The sequence below is a fragment of the Loxodonta africana genome, chromosome 12 (assembly GCF_030014295.1).
Source record: "Loxodonta africana isolate mLoxAfr1 chromosome 12, mLoxAfr1.hap2, whole genome shotgun sequence".
Classification (NCBI taxonomy): domain Eukaryota; kingdom Metazoa; phylum Chordata; class Mammalia; order Proboscidea; family Elephantidae; genus Loxodonta; species Loxodonta africana.
In genome coordinates, this window is record NC_087353.1 from 12,407,884 (window position 1) to 12,429,803 (window position 21,920).

General features: G+C 42.8%; 1 protein-coding gene across 1 annotated transcript; it reads right to left on the minus strand.

The window, feature by feature from the left end:
• Positions 1–3,371: 3,371 nt before the first annotated feature.
• Positions 3,372–20,659, minus strand: ADI1 (acireductone dioxygenase 1). Its single transcript, NM_001286027.1, is given in 4 exon segments — positions 3,372–3,491; positions 6,179–6,358; positions 11,912–12,031; positions 20,540–20,659. Coding segments are annotated over 4 exon segments (540 nt in total).
• Positions 20,660–21,920: the final 1,261 nt, after the last annotated feature.

Genomic DNA, 21,920 nt, shown 5'->3' on the forward strand with positions numbered 1-21,920 from the left:
AAGAAATGTGGACGAAGCCAAATAGGGAAGTGAAACGCCACAGGAATAAAGGAGTTGTTAAAAGCTAGATTTCAGGTAAAACTATCTTGGGGCTAGGATTTCATTGGCATCAGATATTTAATCTGGATCAAAATAGAACAAGGTTGAAAATTCTTGGTTTATCTATGTCTACCTCTTAATTAGAAACAACAATGGCAGGCCCAGGAAACTGGGAGTCTCCTTTTAAAGGGTGTCTGTCCTCTCTGGGGAAACCCTGGTGGCATAATGGTTAAGAGCTACGGGTGCTAACCAAACGGTCAGCAGTTCCAATCTGCCAGGTGCTCCTGGGAAACTCTATGGGCAGTTCTACTCTGTCCTAAAGGGTTGCTATGAGTCAGAATTGACTCCACGGTGCTGGGTTTGGTTTTTGGTTTGGTCCTCTCTGGAGGCATTTATCTTCAATAATTATGTAACAAGGGAAAAACGGAAATTTCTTTAAAATGCCAACACGTAAACCATTGTGAGACATACACGTAAATGCAATAATTCATATTCTGCTCTATCAGTATCCCAGTCATATAAACACAACTGCAATATATACAATATACTTTTAATAGGGCATATTTTAAAAAATAATACATGTTCAGATATATCTAATTAAACAAGCAAGTACCCCCTCCAAAAAAACCAAACCCAGTGCCGTTGAGTTGATTCCAACTCATAGTGACCCTATAGTATGAGTCAAACAAGTACCCAAACCCAAAAACCAAACCCACTGCCATCGAGTCGATTCCAACATATAGTGACCCTATAGGACAGAGTAGAACTGCCCCATAGAGTTTCCAAGGAGCACCTGGTGGATTTGAACTGCCGACCTCTTGGTTAGCAGCTGTGGCACTTAACCACTACGCCACCAGGGTTTCCCAAACAAGTACAGCCCTCTCTAAATTAATAACTCACACAAACCTGGAGACAGTGAAAACCAACTGCGCTATTTGGGAGACTAGTATTTGTCGTGCCCCTTAGGAAAACCACCTGATTTAGAATATCAATGAATGTGAATGTAGAAACGGTCCACCTTCTCCTCCATTCAACTTGAACTAAAGACCTCAACTACTTAACAGTGATACCTTCGGAAAGGGTGCCAACACTTTATTCCTATCACCTGCTGCCTCATGACAGCCTTTTCTCTGCTTCTCCAGAGTCCTGTTTTATTATTGAAGTTGATTTCCCCTTGCTTACATGGGGTTTTTCAACCCTTGAGCTCTTTGGAAACCATTTCAGTGTCTGAGATACCAACAAGATGATTCACTGACACAAAAGAAATTGTAATAACATGGGATTAGAAGGTACAAGCAGGAGCATAAGAAGCCAGACACAAGACTGTCTGATTCCATTTAAATGAATTTCTAGAAAAGGTGAAACTAATCCATAGTGGTTGCTTGGAGCTGAGCAGGAGGTGTAGGGGGGATAGGGAGGTGGGGAAGTGGGGGAGTGGGGATTGACTAAGAAGGGGCACAGGAAACTTTTTGGGCAATGGAACTGTTATATGTATTGATTATGATAGTATCATATACCAAAAAAAAAAAACTACTGCTGTCGAGTTGGTTCTGAATCATAGTGACCCTATATCGACCCTATAGGACAGAGCGGAACTGCCCCATACAGTTTCTAAGACTGTAAATCTTTACGGAAACACACTGCCACATCTTTCTCCCTTAGTGGGGCTGGTGAGTTCCAGCCACCAACTTTTGGTTAGCAATTGAGTGCTTTAACCACTGTGCCACCAGGGGTCTTAGTATCACATAGTTGTACACAATTGCTAAAATTTAAATAAATACACTTATAATGGGTACATTTTATTGTATGTAAATTGTACCTCATTTCAGCTGATTAAAAAAAAAGACGCGAGCAATACTCTTGGAAAACTAACAAAATGTTACCTCACCTTAAATGTTCTGATAGAATTATAATACCTAAGTGCCTCAGCTCTCAGCTCCATCTGTGAAAACAGCTCAGGTATGAAGAAACCTGAGAAGCCCCACCACTGCCACAGGAGAATAATCAGGTCAAACTTGAATCACCCAGAAACCAGCATCCAGGCATCACGTGTTTGGGGCAGTGGATGGAGTTTAGCAGCTCTGTGGACCTTAGTAGAGAAACGTTATCTTCAGCAACAAAAGACGACAAAAAGTGAGAGTCTCTTTTTAATGTTTAATAACTGAAAACAAACAAGTTTCGTTTATAACGTTGATTTAGAAATGAAGCCATAAAATAAAACAAAAATCAGTAGATAAGCACTTATTTTAATTATTGAGATAAAATAACATTTGACCAAAGAAAGTCCAGGGATATCGGTTATTATCATGCTGCAAGCATCTATTTTAATCCTAAAATTCAGAATGAGGTTACCCGAATGTCTAACACCTGGGTTTCCTCTGTGCAATGGGAAAATAACCTCCAAGACCAATACGGAGGTGATAAACTGTTAGTTAGCATAAAGATTTTTAAAGCAGTTTTAAAAAATATTAAATGCAAACTGCCCTTCTAAAACATTAGGTCGACTGGGCATTTAATATGATTATAACAAATTAGGCAAAATCGTATCTCAGAATCGTTAAGTAGAAAAATGACGTGCTAATCTCCTTGTTAAAATGCAAAGGCTCAATTGAGAAAGAGAGATACAGGAAGAAAGTTGCAGCTAGAAATCTCGGGCTGGAAAAGCACTCATCATAGGTACTACTCACATTAATTATATATATACCATTCCATAAAAATTCTAAAAGGGAAATTTTAAGGAATATATCTGAATATAAGGTAACTCTCAGCTCCAAGCATACAATTAAGGCAGTTCCTTCAGTTTGAACTAGAAAGTAGCATAAGCAGTTGAAAGTGTCCTGCATAATGGGAGTCTCGCCCCTGTTCCACTCTTCACCTCAAGGCATAATTTTAGAAGAAACACTACCTTAGATTTGGTTAGTTATGTTATCTAATTACTGTGTGTTTTTATAAGGTAGGCACAGCACTGGTTGAGATCTGGCTCAAAGTTTAAGAAGAATATTCAGATAGTGCACATAAGTGGTTACATTTTGGGAGACCAGGCTTTCATTCAGGTTAAAGTTGAATGCACGTACATACACAGGGCAACTGGATTCTTGCTTTAATAAGAGAAAATGAATACGGTTTGTCCAGAGTTTCATAGTTTCATCCATATAAAAATCAGCTGTATTGTTCCTTCCATGAAAAACTATTCTGATCAAATACTCTTGCAAAGGGAAGATAACCTAGCCTCAAGTCTACAATAGAAAGGCAGAGAGAAAATGATTAATTTTTGGCTCAGTGGTCATGATTAGGACCTTTACAAGTAGGGTGTTAGTTTCTAGAGAGCACCACTATGCCGTCTGTGCCAAAAACTTCATGTACTGTCCTCGAGCATCGAAATGGTCGGCGGGCCGGTTGTACGCAGTCCATACTGGCTCCCCAACAAACAGCCGCATGGCCTTGACATAATTCTAGGAAACAAACAAACCAGCGTCTTATTAAAACAGAGGACCTTCTACATATTTATAGTTTAACAATGAAGATAATACTTTTCTTGTTGTTTTTATTTTTGTGTCTTAACATTTTTGGTTACATTTTATTCTCTGGACAAGAATTAGCATTGGGGGGTATGGCTAATGCTAGTAAGTCCTATGCTCAGGCAAGCAACAGCATCTGCAGCGAAAGTTCGGCGTTTAACTCTATATTCTCTCTGTAAAAATATCGCTTATGAAAATAAGCACTGACTCAGGAGCCCAAGGACGGATAAGAATCAGGCCAGACGTGTAATGCATGTTTCCCCCTTCCTTTCTACTTCCTTTGGGTACAGTTTTACTAAGAACTACTACTGGGGCCCTCTTACGTTGCTGGTGGGCGACAGAGGGCAATTTGGTATCATCCATCAAAATTATCAATGCGCACACCTTTTAATCCAATTGCCACTCCTTTAGGAATTTATCTTACAGAGAAACCTCCACGAGTGCAGAATTACAAGTGTATAAGGTTATTTATTACAGCACTATTTATAATAACGAAGCATTAGAAGTGATCTTTGTGTCCTTCATCAGGGGTCATCCATTCACTGTGATAAATCACTGGTTTAACAGATTAGGGTACAGCCAACAATAGAATACTATGCAGTTATAAATAAGGAATGAGGCTCTTTATACACTGATCTGAAACAACTGCCAAAACATATCAAGTGAAAAAAAGTAAAATGCAGAACTATGTATAGAGTCTGCTACCATCTGTGTAAAAAAAGGGAGGGTAAAAAAAAACTTATTCATATTTGCTTGAATATGCATAAAAATCTCTCTGAAAAGATCCTTTTTTAATGTAATATTGGTTACCCCCAGGGAGAGAAATTGGGCGGCTGGGGAACAGGAGTGCGTAAGTGAGGAAACGATGACAATCATAGTAGTGAGTAGATGCTTATATTTCTTAAGCCTCCTGATGCAGGGTACGGGGAGAATGACAAGGAAAGCAGGGGATTACATTAACTGTAGGCTACACTGATATATACTGTGCGTGTCAATGATTTTAAATACCACAGTAAGACTGGTATACACCCAGTAAAGACATGATGAAAGCCCCCTTCTTCCCCCTTCCAAAAAAAAACCCCAAAATCATTCCCATCGTGTTGATTCCAACTCATAGCGACCCTATAGGACAGAATGGAACTGCCACATAGCGTTTCCAAGGAGCAGTTGGTGGATTCGAACTGCTGACCTTTTGGTTAGCAGCCAAGCTCTTAAACACTGCGCCACCAGTGCTCCTGTTCCCCCTTCATACCTCTTTATTTAAAATATTTCATCACTAACTATCCAGAAAAAAAATTAGAAATCTAATAACAAAGGCTATCCCTTATTCTCAGGTTTAATTCAAATCACATCCAGAAAACCTAAGAATTACCTTACCTTTCTATTGTCAGTCTCAATGATTGCATTGCAACTACCGTTAATGACAAAGTAAGAGCGGCAACCCTTGAGATGCCTGACAATTACGTACCCCTAGAATCAGTAACCCATTGCTGTTGAGTCGATTCCGACTCACAGAGACCTTAAAGGACAGAGAACTGCCCCACAGCGCTTCCAAGGAGTGGCCGGTGGATTTGAACTGCCAACCTTTTGGTTAGCAGCGTTAGCTCATAACAAATATAGGCTGGAAAATCTCTCTCAGTTAAAGGAGGAGGACCGTTTTCTTATTAACTTGCTTGGCCTCTGCTTGGCCAGTGGTGAGTGTTTTTAAAATGTGTGTTACTGTCTACCGAGAACACACGGAGGCAACAATAACAAGTAGACTGTTAACATAAAACAAACAGCTGTCACGCTCAGGAGTCCCTGGTTACCGACTCCAGCTGGATTTCTTTTTGAAGCAAAGAGCTACAGGAGTCATGAGCTATGACCATGCTTAAAAAGTCAGCTATTCTCAATTCTCACGTAGCAGAGCTGGTGGTGTTATGGCAGTGTTGGGAATTTCTGGAACTACCTATGCAAGTCTTAAAAATAGTAAGATTGAGGTGACCGCAACTAATGTCATGAAACAAAATGTGTATAAATTGTTGAATGGGAAACTAATTTGCTCCGTAAACTTTCACCCAAACCACAATAAAATGTTCAAAAAAAAAAAATATATATATATATATATTGCCCCCCTGAAGTCTTCTTAAAAGCAAACAATAGCTTAGCTTCAGCGGTAAAGAATGTCTGCCTTGAGCACTGTGCTCCTTTAAGATCTATCAGGAAACCGTGGTGGCACAGTGGTTAAGAGCTACATCTGCTAACCAAAAGATCAGCAGTTTAGATCTACCAGGCGCTCCTTGGAAACTCTATGGGGCAGTTCTACTTTGTCCTATAGGGTTGATATGAGTCAGAATCGACTCGACGGCAATGGGTTTGGTGGTTTATATAGGAACAAACTGACAACAGCAAGTGAACATATCAGATAGGAAGCTTAGGCGACAGTGAATTTATGTTAATGGAGAAGGTAACGACTCAGAAAAGGAGGTGAGAATGGTTGCACAATTAGAAGAATGTAATCAGGGTCACTGAACTGTACATGTAGAAATTGTTGACTTGCTGTATGTCTTGCTGTGTATAGTCTTACAACAACAAAAATAAAATAAACCATATACAAAAGAAAACGAAGAAATAGCTTCTACCTTTTCATCCAGGGTGAAGCGGTGGTAAATGCCTGCAGGAAGGGTTATCATGTCTCCTTTCTCCATGAAGATCCGGATCCACTTGTCCTCTTTATCTCTCACATCAAAGTAGCCACTTCCATCCAGAATGTATCGAATTTCATCATCCAAGTGTAAATGCTCCTCGTAAAACATTTTAATCTAGAGTAGGAGGGAAATTTTTTAAGTCTGCTAGAGACCAATCATGCAAATTGGCAGAGATCCACCCACGGGCCTAAGCTTTCAATAACACCACAACTGAGGTGAATGAAAATTCTCTCCCATAAAAGTGAACGTGACACTTGCTGAGAATTATTAATATTATACATATAAGGTGGCCAGGAGCTCAAATATTTTACGAAGCTTATTAAGACAGTGGCAAAGTGGTTGAGAGCTACGGCTGCTAACCAAGTTGGCAGTTCGAATCCACCAGCTGCTCCTTGGAAACCCTATAGGGCAGTTCTACTCTGTCCTGTAGGGTCATTATGAGTTGGAATCAACTCGACAGCAATGGATTCATCAAGATAACAGTAGTAATAGGAAGTTAACACTTAGATAGCACTTACCACGAGCCAGGCAATGTTCTAAATACTTTATGTATCTTAATAAATGGTGACACAGGGTGGCTAAGTAACTGGCCCAAGGTCACACAGCTAGTAAGTGGCACAGCTGAGACTCCCGCCCAGACATTCTGGCTCCAGAGTCCACGCTCATGACCACTACACAGTAACTGTTCTGTGCACAGCAATCAGGCTAAGATGGCACAATGCAAGGGTCAGTGAAAAGCCACACTGAAAGAAGGCATTAACAGTCCTGATACATACTTTCCATTTGTACAAATATAATTTTACATCTTTCAGGAGGTCTTTTCCCCCCTAGCATTTTAAATGAAAATATTAAAATATGCAAAAGAGCTGAAATAATTTTACAGTAAATATCCATATACCCTCCACCTAGATTCTACCATTAATATTCAACTGTATTTACATTGTTAATATCTATCCATCCCCTTTATTCAGGAATGTTTTAAAGTTTACCTCACATAATGTTTACATATTTCAAAAAAAAATTTCCTGGAATATCTGTAAATGTTTAGAAAATCACCACATATAATAGCAACTAACCACATTAACTCTTCACTGAGATACCATTTTTCCCCTATCAGATTGTCAAGTATTTGAATGTCTGCCGAGGACTCACTCTGTCGTTGAAGCTATAGGGAAACAGACATCCTCAATGGAGGCTGGAGGGACTGCAAAACATCACAACCCTGTGGAAGGAACTCTGGCAGCATCTATGCACTATGTTACTGGCTGATCCGGCAATCCCACCCCTAGAAATTTACCCTGAGGATACATCTTCAACAGAACAAAAATAAATATGCGCCAGGTTATTCATTGCTATATTATTTGTAATTTTAAAATGCTGCAAACAACTCAAGTGCCCCAACTTAGAAGAGTGATTGAATCAATTATGATATATCCACGCAATGGTATACGATGCAGTTGTAAAAAAGAATGAGGAAAAATCAGTATCAAGTGATACACAATGATTTCTAGAATATACTGGAAAAGCTGAAAAAAGAAAAGTACAAAAGAGGATACGTGTTGCTATCTTTTATGTAAGAATGAAGAGGAAATGGCTACATACACACACACACACACACACACACACACACACATGCCAAATCTGGGACAATCTGAACATCAAGATGAATAATGACAGGAATGAATTATAGCCCAGTGATTAAAATAAGAATCCGTGAACCCACATCAATGATAAATCAACAGGAGAGAAGGAAAACCTACCCCTTGTAGTAGAATATGCCAATTCAATATAGAAGGAATGACAGCTAGAAAATCATCTTTTTGCAATCATCAAGGTAATAACCGATTTAGGTAAGAGTCATCAAGACTTACTAAAAATACCGAGTGAATGCTTGATAGGAAACGACATTCGCAAGTCTGAAAGTAACTCTCCACAAATTTAGTGGTGGCTGTTGTTAGGTGCCATTGAGCAAGTTCCAACTCACTGCAACCCTATCTACAACAGAACGAAATACTGCCCGGTCCTGTACCACCCTCACAATCGTTGCTATGCTGAAGCCCACTGTTGTTAGGTGCCATTGAGCAGGTTCCGACTCAGAGACCCTACGTATGACAGAACGAAACACTGCCCGGTCCTGCACCATCCCCACAATCGTTGCTATGCCGGAGCCCGCTGTTGGAACCACTTGTCAAGCCATCTAATTGAGGGTCTTCCTCTTTATTCCTACTGATTAATTTCAGAGGAAAAGTCTTACAATGGAGAAACTTGGTGGATGCCAACTTAACTAAATGATCAGAGTTATTATAATGGGATCATCTGATAGCCCATGTCACCTGATGGAATGGACTGAGCTGACACCACGTCATCTGTATAGGATTCCTGCCAAAATTACATAACTTGAATCTAATATGAGGACAAACCCAGGTGCACTGCAATGGATTTCTCTTTATATATAGTTTTTCTGGATTTGGGCTTATAATTCTGCCAAGAATAATTGGTTGGCTGCAGCCTGCCCTGTGATTGGTCTATTTTATGCACCTTGCAGGGACTGGTCAGTCTACAAATAAGGTGTGTAAAACCACCCAACAGGATTAAGCGACCAATTGATCAACTGTGGGAATTGGTCAATTATTATGCAAATTAAGTGACTGTGGCCTACCAAGGGGATGGGTCAGTTCATGGTCTGGAGAGAGGGCCATCGCTTAAAATTGACAAGAAGTTGGCTTACATAAGGACCAACTGCACAGAGGATTAGGGGACCTTATTACCTTCAAAAAGAGCCTGAGTGAAACGCACGCTTTGGACCAGGGATCCCTGCACTGATAGGCTCCTAGACACAGGAGAGAGAAAGCTGTAACATAGGAGGCAGCATGAGAAACGTCAGCAACCACAGCAGAGCCTAGCAGCAGAGAAATGGCAGCAGCAGTACGAGCAGCAGGAACCATGAAACCGCCAGGAAGTGGCTACAGTGAGCTTGCCAATCCACAAAGCAAAAGAGCAGGGCATCTTTGGGCAAGAGGCTTGCTGGCAGAAAGGAGTGCCTCCGAGCACTTGTTAGCAAAGTTAATGAGCTATAACACTTGCCCAGGCAGGGCACAGCCAAGAGAAGGCCCAGAGGTGGGCACAGATGAGCGAAGGCCTGTCTGCACGCACAGTTGAGAGAAGGCCTATCGGCCTACAGTCATGGCAGAGAAGAAGCTGAGAGCTGTCTTGGTTGAAAGCTGTCCTGATTGAAGAACTGTATCCTGCCCCTTGAATTGTAGCCTGTTACTTCCAAGTTGATCTTGATCCCGAGTTATATAGAGCCTGTTACTTCCCTAATAAACCATATTATCGTGAGTATCATCTGTGAATTCTGTATGGCCATTGCAATGAATATGAACCCAACAGAAAAGTAGAGAGTGCCATGGGAGGCAGAGGGAGATGGCTGGTGTCAAAACAGGTGAAGAAGTTGGAGAGTAGAAGTATGTCTGACCTTCACTTCATAGGAGCCAACTTTGTGCTGATCCGACTCTCATCCCTCCTCCTAAAGTTAGGCGAGGTCTGGCGCTACTACCAAAAAACCAAACCTGTTGCTGTCGAGTCGATTCCAACTTATATCGACCTTAAAGGACAGAGCAGAACTGTCCCATTGGGTTTCTAAGGAGTGTCTGGTGGATTCGAACTGCCGACCTTTTGGTTAGCGGCCGTAGCTCTTAACCATTATGCTATCAGGGTGTCTACAGGCACTACTAGGTTACACCAAATAATCAGAAAATAAAGAAGATTGTTTTATAAAAACAAGAGCAATAAGCCTAGATCAAGAAGTAGGTTTTATACCAGAAAAGAAGCTATTCCAGAAGATAATGAGGATGAAAATAATATAACTATAAACTTTAATAATACGTAAGTGCCATCTATGTAGAGTCCCTGGGTGGCGCAAATGGTTAAGTGTTCAGCTGGCAACAGGCACTTCAAAAGAAAGCCCTGGGAATCTACTTCTGAAAGATCACAGCCATCGAAGACACCATGGGGTGCAGTTCAACTCTGAAACACATGAGGTCACCATGAGTCACAGTCAACTCAACAGCGAGACATGTGCTTGTTTTTTGTTTTTTTTGTCTCCCAACCTTCTCTATAAGATAAACACTGCTAGGAAAAGGTTAGGTAAGCTGAAATTCTAAGTAAGAATCATGCCATTTGAATCCCAGAGAATCAGATGGTTGTTAGGGCACTTAGTAAGAAATGAAGTAATTTTGTTAGGTATTACAATATTTGGCCTCTGACTGGCAAGAATAATTTAACATACACAGATCTAAAGCAAAGAACCAAACCACACAACAGGAACTAAATTAAACAATTTCCATGTTCTTAAGCTGCTTTTTTTTGTTTTCAATTCAATTTGGTATTGTTGGTTCACCTGCTCATGTTTACTTTTTTAGAAGTACAAGCTAATGGAAGGACAGTCTGGGTCACGGCAGTCCTCAGGGTGGGTTCAGTACAAAGGCCACAGGACCAAGAACACCTGGGTTCTAGCCTAGGTTTCTCAATGTGACCTTGGGGACAGTCCCTCACTCTCTCCGGGATTCCAATTATAAAATCAGCAGGCTGAAACTAAGTGATCCAAGGTAGTCGTTTAATACTTCATAACTCAGCAAGATTAAAAAAAATGTTGGGAACTATCATGGCTGCCAAATTTTGCTAAGAAAAAAATTAAAAACAACTATTATTATCACTATAATTTCATGAAACCAAAAAAGAAACCAACCCAACCCGTTGTTGTTGAGTCAATTCCAACTCATAGCGACTGTATATTATATATAAAAATTCAGAAGAGTTATTTTATTCCCAAGGAAGTGAAGATGATAATTTTGAAATAAAGGCAGTCCTTTATATAGAATAAATTTAGCCTTATTAAAAACTTTCTACATTCCACATCTTTTTCTCATCTTGCCACAGGTAAGTGAAAGCTTCTTTATAATGAGCATTCAAGACTAAGCATGAAACACATAGCTTAAAAAAAAAAAGTCCTGACTTCCACTTCCAACCAAGATGGAGCAACTACAGTATGCTACGGCTGCTAACCAAAAAGTTGGCAGTTGAAATCCACCAGCCGATCCTTGGAAACCCTATGGAGCAGTTCTACCCTGTCCTGTAGGGTCTCTATAAGTCAAAACTGACTTGATGGCAATGGGTTTTGTTTTTTTTTGATTGGTGGCGCAGTGGTTAAGAGCTTGGCTGCTAACCAAAAGGTCAGCAGTTCGAATCCCCCAGGTGCTCCTTGGAAACCCTATGGGGCAGTTCTCCTCCGTCCTATAGGGTCGCTATAAGTCGGAATCAACTCGACAGTAATGGGTTTGGTTTTAGGTTTTTATATGTTTACAGAAATTGAATTCATAGTTAAAATTCTTCCCACAACTAAATACAAACCAGATGGCTTCAATGGTGAATCTACAAAACACATAAGGAAGAAATAATACTGACTTCACACACACTCTTCCAAAATATTGAAAAAGATGGAATACTTACAAACTCATTCTATGAGGTCAGTATTACTCTGAACTAAAATTCAGATAAAGACATAAAGGAAGGGAAGAAAGGAAAGGAGAAAAGAAAAAATTAGTGCTGTGTTCATTAGTAGGAGATAAAATGATTCTCTGCTTCCAAATTAATTTAGAGCCCCCTTACCTTTTCTTCATAATTTGGTAGTTTATCTTTGGATATTGTTATTATGTCGGTCCAGGAGTAGTTTCTCTCTTTTCGGATCTTTTCTAATTCTGGATCATTCTCATATTTGTCAGCATCCAACTAAAAGAGTTTACACAACAACAACAAAAAGGTCACATTCTGTATTCCAAATCTATCTTTTCCCTTTGTCAGCCATAAACTAACCCTCCTTCATACTCTTTCCCTATTTCTTTTAAGGGGTTTTCCATTCCCCAAGACACCCAGCCTTCCTTCTCTCCAAAAGGGAGAAGATTCTTTGTTTTCACGTTTCTAGTCCCACTGCCATGAGCCTTGGTAAAGTTCTCCTCATCTCAAACCTGTCCAACATAAAACTGTCACCTTGCGTTGTTTCTCTACCACCAATCCATCCTGCAAATCAAATCAATCTCCCTCTGGCATTTCTTTGAACATTTTATAAAGGAAGAAACACTAGACTTCGCATTGGTCTCTCAGAGGTAAGTTCCTCTACTTAACAGAATATGTGACTTAGCACTGTCGCTTTTCTTATCTGTTGTCTTTGTTAGTTGCCATGTTGTTGTTGTTGTTAGTTGCTGTGGACCGATTCCTAATGACGGCCCCATGTGTGAACTGCTCCATAAGGTTTTCAAGGCTGTGACCTTTTGGAAGCAGATCCCCAGACTCTCTTCCAAGGCATCTCTGGGTAGGTTCAAACATCAAAACTTTAGGCCAGTAGTGCAGTGCTTAATTGTCTGCACCACCCAGGGACTCCTATTATCTAGATTGATCAGATGATTTCTAAGGGTCTTTTATGCTAGAATATTCTTTGATCCTCTGCCATTTCATGTGATCTGGAGAGTGGAGACCCGCTAAATCTTACAGGGCTTGGACACAGTAAGGAAAGGTAGGATGAGGTCCAATTTCCCTTTCCTCTATTTATGTGATAGAAAAACTGGCACAATCTGTTTCTCTGCTGGCTAATAAATAAGTGTACCAAGGTAAATGAAAGAAGGTTATGCTCCATGACGCATGTTATCTGGTGTAACTTAAATGTTGGGGTCCTGGTATTGTCTTATAATCGCTGCAGTACGACAGATCACTTTTTTGTGGCCTCTCTCACCATGGTCTTGTAATTTCCACCCAAGTGATTCGGTGGAACTGGGCAAATAAGTAATTATGGCCCAACAAGGCGATTGGACAGTTTTGCTATCCCACTAGGGTTAAAAAAGAGCCAATTCCAGGGCAGAAAAAGGATCACACCAAGAGAAGAAGGGCCAAGAGCGAAGCGTGTCATTTGGACCAGGGATTCCTGTGCTGAGAAGTTCCTGGAACAAGGAGACCAAGAGCTGTTAAAACTGAGAAGTGGCAGCTGGAGAGACTGGCAGGGGATAGTATAGCAGGGGATAGGCTTCCTGACCCACAGAGAAGAAAGCTGAGTGCCTTTGGGCAGGAGGCTTGCTGGAGGAGTAGGGTGCCTCCAGGCACTTGGTGGAGCTAGGTTTGCTGACTCACAGAGTCAAAAATGCTGAGCACCTTCGGGTGAAGGTTACTGGCAGAGTGGGTTACCTCTGGGCACTTATCAGCAGAGCCAAAAGAGCTTTGTAACACTTGTCTAAGCAGGAAGGAGGCTGAGGGCCAGAGAGGCATGCCTGCATGCACAGCTGAGAAGAGGCTGTCCTGACGGAAGAACTGTACCCTGAGTGTTGCTGAACCTGATTTGTAACCTGTTACTTCCCTAATAAGCCCCGTAATTGTACTATTGTCTGTGACTTCTGTGTGGCCATTGCAATGAATTATCAAATCCAGCAGAGAAGTAGAGAATGCCGTGGGAGGGACAGGTGGTGTCAGAATTGGTAAAGATGGTGGAGAGAGGAAGACTGTCTGATCTCTGCCTCACAGGAATCAGCCTTGGGCTGTTGATCTTGATGTGAATTAAGAGGAGGTCTGATGCCGCCCCCACGCCATTCTTACAAGCACGTTGTACCTATGATTCCGGATCACATGACCATGAACTGACCCCAGCCACCATGTAGCTAAGTAATTAAAACCCCAGAGCTAATTCAGTAACCTTTTTTTGACCTGTAATTATGTGTGGATCCTAGTCATGGTCCTTTCCCCACTTCTGCAGTTCTACCTATGACAGTAATGAATTGACCTGCTATCAGTCATGACCTTGTCAGGATTTTCTGTCATGGACAACATGACTGTGATTCGGTAGATTCCTTCAGCCTCTGAATTGGATACATGCTGACCGTCTCCCTCATTCAAATGATCGTCTCTTAGTCTTGGCTTAATAAAAATCTCTTGATTAAATTTGCGTCTGGGGTCTTTTTCTCTTACAACGTATATGTAAGGCTCCAAGGAAGTCTGTGTTTGTTTTTTCCTGTTGAGCTTTTTAATATTTCCTTGCTGTTTTAACAATATTGTGGAGAAAAAAACCTGGAACTGAACATTGTCTGGACAGGTTTCAAGGGCAGCTGGTGAGGGCTGCAAAACTCTAATTCCTTCCCCACCTGGGGAGCTAAGCTACTGGAAACAGGAGCACCAAGAAAGCACTTGACTCAGGAACTAAGTGAGTGTCTCTTAGAGTCAGGATTTGGCAAAAAATGGGAGCAAACAGCTAATTCCACCAATAATTGAAAGGTTGGCAGTTAAAGGCCACCCAGAGGTGCCTCATAAAGTAGGCCTGGCAATCTACTTCTGAAAAACTGGCGATTGAAAACCCTATGGAGCATGGATGACCTCATCTACCCTGAGACCAGGAGAACTAGATAGTGCCCAGTTACCACCACTGACCATTCTAATCAGGGCGACAATAGATGGATCCTGATTGAATGGGAGAAAACTGTGGAACAGAACTCAAATTCTTAAAGAAGTGGAGACTTACTGGGCCTGTTTAGACTAGAGGGTTCCCCAAGACTATTGCCCTGAAATATCCTTAAAACCTTGAACCAAAATTAACCCGAGTTCACCTTTTAGCTAAATAACAGATTGGCTCATAAAATAAAAAGTATCACCCACGAGTACCGTGCTCCTTTAAAAAATCATCTATATGAGACCAAAGCCAACAATCACTTTAAAAAAAGACATGAACTTTGGTGAAGGGTAAGACAGTACACAATACTGAGGTAGCCAGCACAACTTGTAGAAGTCAAGGCCATGAAAGTTCCATAAAACCCAAAAAGTTCCATAGACACATCCAAACTCCCTAAGGGACCAAATTGCCAGGCTGAGGGCTGTGGGGACCATAGTCTTGGGGAATACCCAGCTCAGCTGGCATAACATAATTTATTAAAAAAAAAGTTCTACACTCCACTTCGGTGAATAGCGTCTGGGTCTTAAAAGCTTGTGGGTGGACATCTAAGATACTCCACTGGTCTCACCCTGTCGGAAGCAAGGGAGAGGGAAGAAAACTAAAGATACAAGGGAAAGATCAGTCCAAAGGACTAATGGACCACTGCTACCACGGCCTCCACCAGACTGAGTCCACTGCAACTAGATGGTGCCTGGCTATCACCACTGACTCCTCTGAAACCCGCTGCCATCGAGTCGATTCCGACTCATAGCGACCCTACAGGACAGAGTAGAACTGCCCCATAGGGTTTCCAAGGAGCACCTAGTGGATTCGAACTACTGACCTTCTGGTTAGCAGCCACAGCACTTAACCACAACGCCACCAGAGTTTCCTGACTGCTCTGACAGGGATCAAAATAGAGGGTTCCGGACAGAGATGGAGAAAAATGTAGAACAAGATTCTAACTTACAAAATAATAAAAAAAAAGCCACACTTACTGGCCTGACAGAGACTAGGGAAACCCCAAGAGTATGGCCCCCAACACCCTTTTAGCTCTGTAAAGAAGTCACTCCTGAGTTTCACCTTTCATCCAAAGATGAGACAGGCCCATAAAACAAAATGAGACTAAAGGGGGATAACAGCCATGGGGCAAGGACTAGAAGGCAAGAGGGGACAGGAAAGCTGGTAATAGGGAGCCCAAGGTCGAAAAGGGAGAGTGTTGACATGTCATGTGGTTGTTACCTAATGTCATAAAACAATGTGTGTACTAACTGTTTAATGAGAAACTAGTTTGTTCTGTAAACAGTCAAAAGTACAATAAAAAAAAAGTTTCCACTAGACCCTCATTTCACACATATACCAAAATAAATTCCATATGGATTACATTTAAATGTGAAAAACAAAACAAAGATGTGAAGGTAAGGGGTCAGGGAAACTAGATTAATGGAAACAGAACAACCAGAACTGAAATAAGAATGTTCAGGCATTCTTAAGATTATAAACAATGTCATTCAACGATTTGTGTAGAAATTGTTGAATGGGAACTTAAACACCTAAACGGCAGTGTATATCTTTACCAAAAACACAATAAAATACTATTTTAAAAAAGAAAGCTCTGTGGAGCATCGTCTGACACACACATGGTCCCTACGAGTAGGGATCCACTCAATAGCAACTGGATGATTGGTAGTACAGCTACACCCACCAGCCCTGGGACAGATTCATCCTCGTTTTACTTCTGTCTGCTTCTCCACTTCCGCCATCGTTACATGAAGACAGGAGGAGGTGGGCCAGCCTGTGCCCAGATCAGTCAACGCTGGGACTCCCAAGCAAACTTCTATACAAACTTCTACTCAACCTTCTTGGGTAGGGTTGCCAGATCAAATTCAGGACACTCAGTTAAACTGGACCCTCAAATGACATTTCTTTTTTTTTTTTACCTTTTTTAATTATTATTGTGCTTTAGGTGAAGGTTTACAGCTCAAGTTAGTGTCTCATACAAAAACTTATAAACACATTGTTATGTGACCATGTGCAAAGAGCTGGAGATGGAAAACCAGAGCAGAAGAACATGCTCGGCGTTTCTCAAGCTGAAAGATTTGAAGAAAAAATTCAAGCCTCGAGTTTCAATAGTGAAGGATTCCATGGGAAAAATATTAAATGACACAGGAAGCATCAAAAGAAGGTGTAAGGAATACACAGAGTCATTATCCCAAAAAGAATTAGTCGATGTTCAACCATTTCAAGAGGTGCCACATGATCAGGAACCGATGGTACTGAAGGAATAAGTACAAGCTGCTCTGAAGGCACTGGCGAAAAACAAGGCTCCAGGAATTAATGGAATATCAGTTGAGATGTTTCAACAAAACAGATGCAGCGCTGGAGGTACTCACTCGTCTATGCCAAGAAATATGGAAGACAGCTTCCTGGCCAACTGACTGGAAAAGATCCATATTTATGTCTATTGCCAAGAAAGGTGATCCAACTAAATGTGGAAATTATAGAACAATATCATTAATATCACACCCAAGCAAAATTCTGCTGAAGATCATTCAAAAATGGCTGCAGCAGTATATCGACAGGGAACTGCTAGAAATTCAGGCCGGTTTCAGAAGAGGACATGGAGCCAGGGATATCACTGCTGATGTCAGATGGATCTTGGCTGAAAACAGAGAATACCAGAAGGATGTTTACCTGTGTTTTATTGACTATGCAAAGGCATTTGACTGTGTGGATCATAACAACTTACGGATAACACTGCGAAGAATGGGAATTCCAGAACACTTAATTGTGCTCATGAGGAACCTTTACATAGATCAAGAGGCAGTTGTTGGGACAGAACAAGGGGATACTGATTGGTTTAAAGTCAGGAAAGGTGTGCGTCAGGGTTGTATCCTTTCACCATACCTATTCAATCTGTATGCTGAGCAAATAATCCGAGAAGCTGGACTATATGAAGAACGAGACATCAGGATTGGAGAAAGACTCATTAACAACCTGCGTTATGCAGATGACACAACCTTGCTTGCTGAAAGTGAAGAGGACTTGGAGCACTTATTAATGAAGATCAAAGACCACAGCCTTCAGGATGGATTGCACCTCAACATAAAGAAAACAAAAATCCTCATAATTGGACCAGTGAGCAACATCATGATAAATGGAGAAAAGACTGAAGTTGTCAAAGATTTCATTTTACTTGGATCCACAATCAACAGCCATGGAAGAAGCAGTCAAGAAATCAAAAGACACATTGCATTGGGTAAATCTGATGCAAAGGACCTCTTTAAAGTGTTGAAGAGCAAAGATGTCACCTTGAGGACTAAAGTGCGCCTGAGACAAGCCATGGTATTTTCAGTCCCATCATATGCATGTGAAAGCTGGACAATGAAAAAGGAAGACCGAAGAATTGACGCCTTTGAATTGTTGTGTTGGCGAAGAATATCGAATATACCATGGACTGCCAAAAGAACGAACAAATCTGTCTTAGAAGAAGTACAACCAGAATGCTCCTTAGAAGCAAGGATGGTGAGACCGGGTCTTACATACTTTGGATATGTTGTCAGGAGGGATCAGTCCCTGGAGAAGGACATCATGGCTTGGCAGAGTACAGGGTCAGCGGAAAAGAGGAAGACCCTCAACGAGGTGGACTGACACAGTTGCTGCAACAATGAGCTCAAGCATAACAACGATTTTAAGGATGGCTCGGGTCTGGGCAGTGTTTCATTCTGCTGTGCATAGGGTTGCTATGAGTCGGAACCAACTCGACGGCACCTAACAACATGACCATAGTTGCTATCCCTATAATGTGACAGCATACTCCCCTTTTCCACCCCAGATTTCCTGTGTCCATTTAACCAGCTCCTATCCCTTTCTGCCTTCGCATATCACCTCCAGAAAGGAGCTGCCCATGTAGTCTTGTATATCTACTTGAACTAAGAAGCACACTCTTCTCAAGTATCATTTTATGTCTTATAGTCTAGTCTAAGCTTTGCCTGAAGTGTTGGCTTCAGGAATGGTCTTAGTTCTGGGTTAACACAGAGTTCAGGGGCCATGTCTTCTGGGGTTCCTTTAGTCTCAGTCAGACCATTAACTCTGGTCTTTTTAAGTGAATTTGAGTTCTGCACAACCCTGCTCTGTCAGGGACTCTCTGTTGTGTTCCCTGTCAGGGCAGTCATTGGTGGTAGCTGGGCACCACCTAGTTCTTCAGGTCTCAGGCTGATGGAGTCTTTGGTTTATGTGGCCCTTTTTGTCTCTCGGGCTAACATTTTTCTTGTGTCTTTGGTGTTCTTCATTCTTCTTTGCTCCAGGTGGGTTAGGACCAACTGATGCATCTGGCCGGTCACTAGCTTTTAATGACACCAGACACTGCACACCCAAGTGGGATGCAGAACATTTTTCTTAATAAACTTTGTTATGCCAATTGACCTAGATGTTCACTGAAACCATAACACAGGAACTTCCCATGTGTGTTCCAGCAACACTTCCAACACCGTATTTTATGTTGTTCACCAAAATGCAGTTTGGCTAAAAGCAAAACTCCCACCAAAGAATTGATTCAGAGTCACCTCTCAGCCTACCCAGGACCTCGTTTGGCCGTGGCCACTGCAAGAAACCTTTATACCTTATGGCCATTTAAAAATAAACAAGCTGAGATTATCAGGAAAAGTATTATGTAAACACTAAAGATTTACTTATCCTTGAACACACACAAAGCTTTTCTAAAGCTAAAATTACAGAGCATTTGTAGAGAAGGTACAAGAACAACACTGGTCTACACAGAGGCCGGATTAAACCCAGCTTCTTCAATACATGCTTACAATAATATCGACCTTCTTCTGGGGGAAAAAAAATTATTTATGTTCTTCCTGACTAGTAGTTCCACATTTGGCAGCGAACCTCTCAGAATAACTTTACAACATTGTACAAAATTAAGGCGCAACAGCACACACAGCTTATTTAAGAGAAACAGAGCCTCACAAATCCTCCTTCCCATATTTCCTATTCCTAAGGTCGTCTGCCCGCTTTCTTCCCACTACCAGCTTTACCTCCCTAACCGGGACTCTCCCCAGTCGGTCTCCTAAACTCGTCCTGCCCAGGTGTCACCGCCAGCACTTAGGAAGGCCTCTCCACTATTCCCAGCTCCATTTCCTCCGAGCACGGCCCTGCGCTGTTTACACGCCCACTGCGCACCACCTAACTGGCTGCCTCCTTTTCGGGGTGCTGGCCTTTCTCTCCCCTCGAAGACAAATCCATCGAGGCCAGGCTGCTCCTCCACTTCCGGTAACCCACCCGTCCCAACGGAGACCCCGGGGCCTTTTAAAGACGAGCACCCAAGCTGGCCGGGGGCGTCAGACTAACACAGGGACCCCCGTAAGCCCCAAAGCAGTTCACGAACCCTGCATCCTTCACCCTCTCCCCCTCCCCCCCATCAAGCCCACCACCACGGCCACCCCCGCAGTCGGGCCCACCCCCGACAGAGCATGCGCAGAGCGCCTGGACGCCGGGCCACCGCCCCCAACCCTGCGCCTGCGCCTGCGCCTTACGGCCGCTGCAGGCCACCCACGTGCCAGCCTGGGGGGTGCGCGGAAGACAGAAATCTGGGGGGAGCTAGCGTGACGGCCTCCCGACGCCCCTCCGGGACTCTGCTCTTTGCTGTCTGCGCCCTCCTGGAGCAGCTGCAGGAGGACGCAGCGCGCAGGCACTTCCTTGTTACACACCTGGCATGCCTGCCGTGGAGAGGGCAGCCTGGGACCTGTAGCTGTGTAGGGTTACAAAGGTCGAGCTTTACTCCAGCCCCCTTTCCTGAACTCGGCCTCCTTCCTTTCCTCCTAACGTACTTTCCAGTAAAAGACACCAAGCTGACGCAGTTGCTCCAGGCCGACCGGGCGGTCGGGCTCCAGTCGGTGGGGCTTCCTCTGGTCGTCCGCGGACTCGTCCATATACCACGCTTCCACCATCTTCCCGGACTGGCCTGGAGGACGCGTGCAAGCCCGAGGGCACGGTCTGGGTACAGCCCGAGCTCGAGCTGCAACCAAGTTCCCGAGCCCGGCGGCGCCCCAGCCCCACCCACAAAACTCCGCGGTCCGACCAGTGCCTGCCTGCGGCTCCACCCCCAACCCTGAAGCGCCTAAAGCCCAGTACTGTCCACGTGCTGATTTATTCCTGGCAGAGCGTCCAGGGGCTTTAAGGTAACGGATGCCAGTCCCTTCGTTGCGTTTAAGTGTGCTATTCTTTGGTGGAACATATGCAAATACTCATGTTATTTGATGCTGTTACTTTTGGAGAGCCCTGGTGGTGCAGGGCTGCTAACCAAAAGGTCCGCAGCTCAAACCCCCCCAGCACCAGCTTCCCCGAGGGAGAAAGATGTGACCTTAAACATTACAGCCCTGCAAACTTTAAGGGGGCATTTCCACACTGTCCTGTAGGGTGGCTATTTGCAATCTTGGAAACCTTATGGGGCAGCTCTACTGTGTCCTATGGGGTCGCTATGAGTTAGAATCTACTCCACGGTATAGTGTTTGGGCCTGTCCCCTTTGACCTTCATAACTACCTTGTGAGACAGGCTGGATTAAGCAATTTCTGTTTTATAACGAGGAAAGCACATGTCGAAAAAATTAAATTATTTGGTTAACCTCATGCAGCTGATACGGAGCACAGCTGTGATTTGAAGCCAGCTTGGTCACCACGTAGACTTTACCCTGCAAGTATTGCTCAGGGTAGTACATTGCCCTCTCCCGCCTCCCCTACCCGCCCCCTCCCCCCCGATTCCCCAAGGTTTTGTGTATCAAGTCTGCTCTGCCACCCTGTAATCTTAAACTACCTCCTATTTCGCCTGTTTTTCCTGTTATCCTTCCCCCTATACTGTGTTATAGTCCAGACTAAAAACAAGCCTCTCCTTCCCAGTTGTGAATTTCTTACCAATTTAGCTGATAACAGGGAAAAACCCAGTTGCTCCATCAGCCTAGATTTATTTTTTCAAAGCAGTGAACCACAGATAAGCAGATTATCTGAGCCAGTGCGGTAAACAGGGAATCGAGTAGCCGGAAAGGCTGTAGAATTTTAAACTAGACCACCCAAGAGAAGCACGTCCCGAAAGCATGCAGTCGACTCTAGGACTTCCAGAAATATTGTACGGAAAACACGGTTACTTCATTTCCGTTCACTTGTTCTAGTGTCTTTGTAAACACTGTACCCACACCCTTTTCTTCTGCTGCACTT